This window comes from Nannospalax galili, unplaced genomic scaffold (assembly GCF_000622305.1).
Source record: "Nannospalax galili isolate Female #2095 unplaced genomic scaffold, S.galili_v1.0 scaffold281, whole genome shotgun sequence".
Lineage (NCBI taxonomy): Eukaryota > Metazoa > Chordata > Mammalia > Rodentia > Spalacidae > Nannospalax > Nannospalax galili.
Window position 1 is genome coordinate 1,032,062 of NW_008349068.1, and position 9,348 is coordinate 1,041,409.

The 9,348-nt window shown below is 41.9% G+C and overlaps 1 protein-coding gene across 2 annotated transcripts in view; it reads left to right on the forward strand.

Moving 5' to 3' along the window:
- Positions 1–4,438, forward strand: part of Ctla4 (cytotoxic T-lymphocyte associated protein 4) — a 5,410-nt gene extending 972 nt beyond the window's left edge. Inside the window, exons 2-4 of one of the 2 annotated variants that reach the window (XM_008846172.1) lie at positions 1,729–2,076; positions 2,522–2,631; positions 4,017–4,438. In XM_008846172.1, coding sequence (XP_008844394.1) covers positions 1,729–2,076; positions 2,522–2,631; positions 4,017–4,121 — 563 coding nt within the window. In that variant the 3' untranslated portion in view covers positions 4,122–4,438. The remainder of the gene's footprint in view (positions 1–1,728; positions 2,077–2,521; positions 2,632–4,016) is intronic. The other variant, XM_008846173.1, reaches the window with a different exon arrangement.
- The last annotated feature ends 4,910 nt before the right edge of the window (positions 4,439–9,348 follow it).

Here is a 9,348-nt window from a genome sequence, read left to right on the forward strand (position 1 = left end):
TGAAATGAGATTCAAGTGATATCTGTTGATTTAATTTTTACTGAAGAAACACTCTTATACATTTTCTTACCTGATTAGCTCACAAAAACTTTAATGTGGGCAAAATTTGCTTAAATACTCTGAGTTTACATAGTACAAAGGATACTCAGAGAATGTCTCTCATAGCGGAGACGAAGCATAGGCAGAAGACTACAGTTTCTGCCAGGCTATTGGAATGCTACAGCAACAGCTACTGTCATGTTCTTCTGTCTCCTAAGGACAGATGTTGCCAAGTACAGGTGATCCAGGGAAAGACTAGTGTATCTACTATGGGCTGATTTATAGATAGGAAAGGGTGCCTTGGAAACTCAGTCTGGAGTTCTAGTTCAGGGTTGTATCAGGGGAGACACTGAATACTGTTCACTGTTTTTGAAATTGATATAGTAACTGGCAGTGACATTCAGGGTTATATCATGGGAGACACCGAATACTGTTCATTATTTTTGAAATTGATACAGTAACTGTCAGTGACATTGTTCAATTTAACTTTTGGGTGTCACTTGCAACATCAACCAAATAGCAGCCAGGTTGGTTATGAAAAGAGAATAACTAAAAACAACATAAAGTCACTGTTGTTTTTGTTTGTCTATTTTGCAGTACCAAGGATAGAACCCAGGGCCTTGTATACTCTAGGCAAGTGCTGTGCCACTGAGCCTTCTCTCCAGCTCTTTTGTTTTGTTTTGTTTTTGTTTGTTTGTAGGCTCTTTTCTTTTCAACAAGGTCTTGTTGTTTAGCTTGGGTTGGCCTTAAACTTCATGTATAGCTTCCACCTTCTGAGTGCAGGAATTACAGATATGTATCGCCACACCTGGCTACAAAAATCACTAATTTTAGATGATGCAAGTCTACTTGTATAGAGAGCTGGACTCTCTTCTCTTGTGGTAACCAGAGGGGGGAAAAAAACAAAGGAGCAGGACAACATTCAAGTGAAGGACAGAGGGAGGGCGGAAGAGGTGGTGGTGGTGACAGGGGAAGCCCACAGAAGAGCAGGGTTGCCTCAACCCTGAGAGGAAATGACCTGGTGTCCTGGGCTCTGTGGCTTCCTTGTCTAACATCATATACCACTATACCACTGTGATGCCAGGGAAGGGGTGGTCAGCGCACTGAGGCTCAGCTGCTCCTGGTTGACAGGGTACAGTAATAAACGTAGGTGAGAAATTCTAGACTTTGCTTTGAGAGATAGGCAAGCTTCTGTACCTCAACTCCCAGAGTTTCCCTTGACTACTGATCATTATTGTTCTTGAATGATAGAGTTCCATTGCAACCACAGGATGCCAGAGTTGGTAGGCCCTTCACTGTCATGTAATCTACCCCCTTCTTAGGCACATGAGAGAAAATGAAAAGGAAGAATGCTTGCTAAAATGACATATTTCATGAGAGAGCCAGGTCTTCTATTTGCCACACCAATGTTCTTCCTGCCCTAACCAAATGTCTTTAAGATACTATTTCCCAATAACGAAATCTTTATGGTCAGTGGCTAGAAGATAGCCGAGAGATGGGAGGTGGTGATACTGGGTTATGTGGAGAGGCAAAGGGTAAGGGAGGGTGACGTGTTTGTTGAGGGGTGAGCTAGGGGGAAGGGGTGAGGCTGGAGGGAGCTCATTGAAGATTAACCTCCCTTGTCCCAAGGTGTGGCCTGATCCTGATGACCACGAGTTCACTGAGTTCTCTTTGTCTTTTCCATGTCAGCCATGAATGTGGCCCAACCTGCAGTGGTACTGGCCAGCAGCCGAGGTATCGCCAGCTTTACGTGTGAATATACATCTTCACGCAACACTGATGAGGTTCGAGTGACAGTGCTGCGGCAGACAAATGACCAGATGACTGAGGTCTGTGCCACAACATTCACAGTAGAGAATGAGTTGACTTTCCAAGATGATCCCATTTGCACTGGTACCTCCAATGGAAGCAGAATAAACCTCACCATCCAAGGACTGAGAGCTGCTGACATGGGGCTCTACTTCTGCAAGGTGGAGCTCATGTACCCACCACCATACCTTGTGGGCATGGGCAACGGGACCCAGATTTATGTCATTGGTGAGCAAAGCCATTTTACTAAGAACATATCTGTTGCATCGCTATCTTCTTTACATGAGAATAATTTTGTTCCTTAGTTGAGGCGATTTGTAATTAGGACTGTGATTCATAGTTGAGTTCTCTAGTAGATGGAAGTTTTGCTTATGGTGAGTAGTTACCTAAATATCATTCTGACTAAATAAGATGAGGTGGGGAAGGTATTTTATTCTGCTGACAGGTTGGAACACTTGTTCTTTGATAAGCATCACGAAGTCTGTCCTTGTGCCTATGTTGAAACTCTGGGGAAGTCATGTCAGAAAGCTAGACTTCACCTGTGGGCTACCAGTATAGTTTAGGGCTGAGTACCAAAGTCTAGAAGCACTAACTTCTTTTTCACCCTTGAGGAAAGCAGGGCCCTAAGGTGGAAAACTGTCTCAGGGAGGCTTGTGCTTTTTCTCTGTTGTAGATCCAGAACCATGCCCAGATTCTGACTTCCTCCTTTGGATCCTTGCAGTGGTTAGTTCAGGGTTGTTTTTTTACAGCTTCCTCATCACTGCTGTTTCTTTGAGCAAAATGGTGAGTATGGTGTTGACAGTGCTCAGTGTTTGATGGGGACACCTTTAGTGATACTCACTGACCAAATGACAGGGTCAAGTTTAATCTTCATGAGATGAAGCAGTAAATGAAGAACAGGAAGGGCAGGGTAAAGAACACACTAGAACCCTACACACTGGCCTTTGAGTTTCAGGATGACTAATACTGTACGTGAGCATGCTTGACAGTGAATGTTTGTGTGCTTCTGAGCAGAGTTTCAGTTTGAGTAATTGTTTGAACAACATGGAGCAGCTGTTTTGGTCTTTACCTTTATGGCAATGGCACTCAAGTTAGTAACCCTGGAACACAAGATTCTGTTGGGAAAATGCTGTTAGTGAGGACCCCGGATGGATTTTTACTCTCCTCTAAATGTCCTTCATGGGAAACCATCTCTTGGTGCAACCCTTGTGCCTTTTTTGTTCAAGCTGTAGCTACTTGTAGAATACCTGTCCCTATTATCCTGCACACTCAAGCGGGATGTCCTGGCCTCTTCCTGGGCTCAATAAATGAACATTCCATTTTTTATTTATAGTAGCTAGTGGTGAAAAAGAGAGAAATGTAGACTTGAGCTTCCTGTCAGGGTTTGTAATAGCCCTTCTCAGCCGCCTGTGTGTAAGGCTGCCCTGCCCATTATAAACCAACTTCCCTTTTTTGCCTTTCCTTCCTCTCCTTTTCCTCTTTCTCTTACTCCTCAGTTCCTCCTTATGTCTCTATTTTTGTCTCTCTGTCATCATTTTCTGTATCTCCTTCTGTGTCTCTGTCACATATGAGGAGAGAGAGAGAGAGAGAGAGAGAGAGAGAGAGAGAGAGAGAGAAAGGGGAGTCTTTCATCAAGTCTCTGTTCAATCTGACAATGATTTTTTTTGTTGTTATGGGTTCTTCCCATTTGATTTGCTACAAACTACCACCCAGGCTAGCCGACTCGACATCAATTTGTCGACATGCTAGAAACTGGCAACTAATGCAGACAAAGAAAAAGTAATAAAATAAGAATAGGAGTGGAGAAATGCAGCTTCAAAACAGGATATTTAAAGTCGATTATCTTATTAAGCCTGCTATTCCATAGACAAGATCAGACAATTATCTTAGATGGTTGAGGGTGTTCTTGGTGGTTTTCTTAGAGTGTTTTCTTTTCTCTTTCATTCTGAGAGAAAATGGTTTCTATTTTACATCCCAAACACAGAATTATTTATCTAAAGTGAATTTTAATAGCCCAAATCAAGAAAATCTCCTAGTTTATAATTTTGTATATTGTAATTATTTGTTTTTGTTGGGGTAGAGACCCAGTATTTGCTGAGTCTTATTACAGCTAAAAGTGGCTTCTGTATTCTTTGATAATAATTGCTGTTTCTTTTTGTGTTTGGCAGTTAAAGAAAAGAAGTCCTCTTACAACAGGGGTCTATGTGAAAATGCCCCCAACAGAGCCAGAGTGTGAAAAGCAATTTCAGCCTTATTTTATTCCCATTAACTGAAAGACCATTTGTGAAGAAGAAAAAGCATATTTCAATCTGAACAAGTGAGGCAATTTCAGCTTTTTGCTACCCAGCTATTTTTATTTTTTTGTGTATTTTGGGGAGAGTTTGCCTCTCTTTAATATGAATCTGGATGCAGAATTCAAATTAAGTATACTGCAATTTAGAGCAAAGGACCAAGAAAACAGAATTGGAATATTTCTGTTATGCCAGATCCAATTTTAGTAAAAGTATCACTTGGAAGCAATATAAGGGTGTAGCATTATGACGTAGGGTCAAGGAAATGTTAGGGACTGACACAGTCCAAAGAAAGGAAGAGAGCAGAGAGGATTATATTGTACACACTTTACATTTACCTGAGATGTTTCTGACTGAAATGATCTTTAAAATTTTTATGCTTTTTAAGAATGTATAATTGCATGAAGATTTACAAAATATTCACATGGCTATGTGATAGCCAGTGATGTATTGTACCAATATGCATTTTTAAATAATATTGTACATGGGAGCCTCATGTGCTTTTGTGTATTTGAAGATGGTTTGACTACAAACACTATATGGCAGTGTCTTCCCATAATGGGTTCTGGGGAAGTTTTATAGGGGAGCTCAGGACACTAATGCATCAGGTAGGATACAAGGTCCCATGTTAACTGGCTTGAAAACTGGATGAGGTTGTGGCAGTGCTCAGCTGTATTAAAATTGTTAATGAGCTTTGGGTCTTTATATTCCTTCCTTTCAATGATTTGCAAGGAAGTCAGAGCTGGTGGTGTCTGTGTGAACTTGACAGAACACTGTTGTCAAGGAAACAGTCTAATTTAGGAAGCTCCAGTACCATGGTCCCAACTCCTTTCAAACACATAGTTAATGCTACAGGAAGAAGAAAGCAATGGTAGCACAATGGCATGCATGCAAGTTTCTGAAAATAACACTGTTGGTGTTTTTTTAACTCAATATTTTCCATGAAAATGCAACAACATGTATAATATTTTTAATTAAATAAAAGTCTTTGGTGGTTGTTTTATGGAGTTGTCTTTATTACTTTTTCATCTGAGTATTGTGTTTGAGTTTAGTTCTCCAAATATTTATTTTATTGTAATTATGTGTGCATGTGTATGTGTCATGTACATATGAGTGCAGGTGTAAGAGGTGTCAGATCTCCTTGGACTTTGGATTACAGGTGATTGTGAACTTCCTGATAATGTTAGAGTAACAAAAAGTCCCATAAGGTTAACTGTTCAAGACCATAAATTCTCTAGTCCATCTTTTGGGGACCTACCTACCTTTCTAGTTTCACTGGTCAATCACCTACTCATAGGATCACCCCTAGAAAGGCAGGTTCACCTTAAATCAAGTTAAATAGATGGGTGGAATACCTAGCGTGTTAATGAGCTAGTCAGCTTTTCCTGCTTGGAATCCTGCCTCCTAGTGCAGAGCTTTTGGACCCAGCCACAGACACACAGGTCTCTGTAAGTCTGCCAGCTTTTCTGAATTCTTCAGAAAAGAGTAAGCTCTCTTCTTCTTCATGTCCCTTTTCTAAACATGCTTTCTTCAATGTGTTGGGCTGCTCTAGCATTTGTATTTCTTTACTTTTTCTCTAAAGCTTCCTTCTCCCAGCCATGTGGCTATAAGTCAACCACGTGTCTGACCTCCAGACAGGCTCAAAACCTGCATGGCTTCATGGCTTTCTTTCCTTCTCCCTCCATTCTCCTCCTCAAGGCAGCTGCCAGGATTACCAGTTCCCTTGCCCTGAGGATTTTCCTTAAAATTCTAGTAAACTTGTCCTAAAACTTCTGTTTGGGTTCATTCTTAAATTCTTTTATAAATGAGACTAAGAATCCTCTAGGGGATGCTCTTTCTCCCCCGTTTCAATGTGGGTGTTGGAAACTCAGCTCAGGTTCTCTGCAAGAGCAGTATATGCTCTTAAAGGCTGAATTGTCTCTCCAGCTCTGGAGTTTGGTTTTGATTGATTCATTCAAAAATTTAGTAGAGTCTCCAATGCTAGAAATCCTGGAAACATTGGAAAAATGAAAAGGGGCAAAGAATGTGTCATGAGTCAGTCTTTCACCAGCCCGTCAACTGCAAACCATTCTTGGAAGGGATCCATCTTTTCCTTTGATTTCTTCTATTTGAATATAGTACAGACAAAGCTGTCCTTTAATGATTATATGTCATTCTCTTATGTCATTCTCTTTACCTGTCTTCACTTCCTCTTTCTTTGCAGTAGCTTTTGGTAGCCATTCCTCTTGAAGCCATTTTGATTCGTCTTCATTATAAATGGAGATTTCCCTGTGTCTTACAAATGGACTATTTTGCAAAGATAGTGGAAACATGTCTGCTGTTCTATGTTGCTATTAGCACACAAAACTTGGGCCTGTCCCACTGAAGTCTCTCTGATTCTTGGTTAACCAAGGTGTGTAATCAGTCTGCTTGGATTCCACTTAAGGTTTCTCATTCTTGACCTCTACATCCTGTTATTGTCTTGTGCAATGATTCTTTGTGTGGTCAAGGACCACCTCTAACTGAATACACTGGATCACTCATTAAGAACACTGACTCAAGTGCTTAACCCAGGTGTGCTGACTCATAATCTTTGGATGGTGAGTCCAGAAATTTCCAAGAATCTCTCTTGGGTCACTGCTAGGAGGTCAGAGGGTCCTGGCTGGAATGTAGGAAGAAAGGCCACTCACGCCTACACCTTTGTACACATGCCAAGCTCATTGGCCCTCAATCTTCCAGGCCCATGAGCCTCCCATTTCTCTGTAGAAGTGCTGAGATTACAGGTGTGCACTTCTAGGTCTTGGCTTTACATAGGTTCTGGGGATCCAAACTCAGGTCCTCTTGCTTGCACAGTAAGTGCTCTATCCACTAAGCCCCCTCCCCATCCCTCTCCAAATATCTTAAATCCCCCATTCTCACATCTATTGAAATCAACCTCAAGTTTTGCCTCTATCATCAGATTTCCTGTCACTTTAAGCCCACATGAATCTCTCCCCTTCTGTTTCACAGCTATCTTTGGTTCATCTCTAGTAGTTTGAAGTGTGTCTAGATTTTCTGCGTAGTTTGATTTGGAATTTTTCCAGGGTAGGAATCATCCCAGCTTTAGGCTTACTGGAGATGCTCAAACAAACTACTTAAAGAGTTAGGGAGTCAGGCTATCTGGGCCCATGGGAAGGACAACTGTCTTCTACTCAGAAGCTGTGTTTTCTTAGGTGGCCCAGTCTAATCCCTGTCCATTTGATCAACAAAACTCTATGTAGGTGTTGTATAGAACTGCCTCTGACTGGCAAGCTATGGACAAATACCTTCTTCCCAAGCTTGGTTGCACCCACTTGCCTAGGATCATCACAAACTTGTTGACTGTTGACCCTCCACAAGAAAGGAGAGGCAGGGAGAGTCATCCACAACTCAACTGATCAGTTGGTCCTAGTTGCACGAAGGGGACGGACTAAGGGTAGATAAGCAGAGGAAGCCATAGGGAGTGTATCTCACCATTTTGTACGGCTGCTGGAAGTCGCAATCCATGCCTGGCTGGAGACTTTCCAGTATGGTCTTGGGGTGAGTGGAACACCTGTGTTCCTGTAAGTAAACCCTAACTCACTGCTCTGTAAGCAAGCCCAATAAACTCTGGTTTCCCAGACTTGGAGTTTGGAGAAATTGGACCTTGGTTTGTTGTAGGGACCAAGGGAGGAGGGGGTCAGACATTGTGTTTCCCAGAAGGAATTTTAGCAACAGTAGATTAATTTATTTGCTGTCTTAAACCTTTAAGATTTCAGACCATAAGTTACAACTGACTACTCTGCCCCTCATTGCACAGTTCTCTCAGCACACTTCCAATTTTTTTTTCTGGGGTGAGTGTTCTCATTTTTATTATCTTTTTCTCCTTTTTAACTGTGGTCTGTTGCTAAAGTTGACTATATTTTCATACTTAGAGTGAGCCTTCTCCTATCCTCCATAGATACTCATTTAGTTTAAGTTAATTGGTATTGAACTTGCAAAATGTTGATGTTGCCCAATTATGCTGCTCAATTACACTGTTAACTGGAAAGAGGTAAGTTAAGAATTTATAAATCGAAGCTATCCCTTTGGGAAGTCTCAAGCAAGATAAGAAATGACTTCCTTTGGAGAGTTATTGCTATGATCTTGCTTTTCTTTTGTACCAGGTGAGATTCATGCTCCTGAGAGGCCCTGCTGAAATTTATGCTCCTGAGAGGCTTTGGTTTATTATAAGCACTTTTTTTTTGTCTTTTTGAATCAGGGTCTCCCTGTAGCCCCAGCTGTCCTAGAACTCACTATGTAGACCAGGCTGGCCTTGAACTCACAGAAATCCACCTGCCTCTGCCTCCCAAGTGCTGGGACTACAGGTGTGCACCACCACGCCCGGCTTATTATATACATTTAAAAATATTTTATTTATTATTTTTATTTTATATGTGTTAAGGTTCAGATAGCCCTGCCCCCTCACCAACAGGGTCTCAAGGACTTCTCATTCTCCTGAGAAAAGAGGACCAAGCTGATAAGCACGTTGGTCTTTGAAGTCAAGAGAAGCAGACTTTTCTCCACTGTTTGGCCAACATAGCAGGCTTCCCCTTTGATCTCTAAAGAGAACAGGTTTTAACAGTCCCTCTCTCCCACTCCTCCCCTCAACTTAAAAAAAATACACCTTCCCACCTTCTGCAGGAATCAGAAGCCTCCCCCTTAAAAGACCCCAGCTCACCACTGGGGCCAGACATTTTCCCTGCCCGGAAGGGAATCTGTCCCATATGTTCCTTTGCTAATAAACTCTGCTTTCTCCTGATCAACCCTATTCGTCACACAGCTGCTTGTTTATCTATCAATGTGTATGTGTGTATTGCCTGCATGTAAGTAAGTGTATCTGACAGAAGAAACTGTCAGATCCCCTGGAACTGGAGTTACAGACAGTTGTTAGCTGCCATGTGGGTGCTGGGATTCAAACCCTGGTCTTCTGCAAGAACAGTCAGTGTTCTTAACTGCTGAGCCATCTCTCCAACCCCTATTATATACATACTTTTTTTTTGGTCTTTTGGGGGCAGGGTCTCCCTGTAGCCCCAGCTGTCCTAGAACTCACTGTGTAGATAGACCAGGCTGGCCTTGAACTCACAAAGATCCACCTGCCTCTGCCTCCCAAGTGCTGGGACTACAGGCTAGCGCCACCACGCCCGGCTTATATACATACTTTTAAGAAATATCTCAGACCAACTTTCCTCCA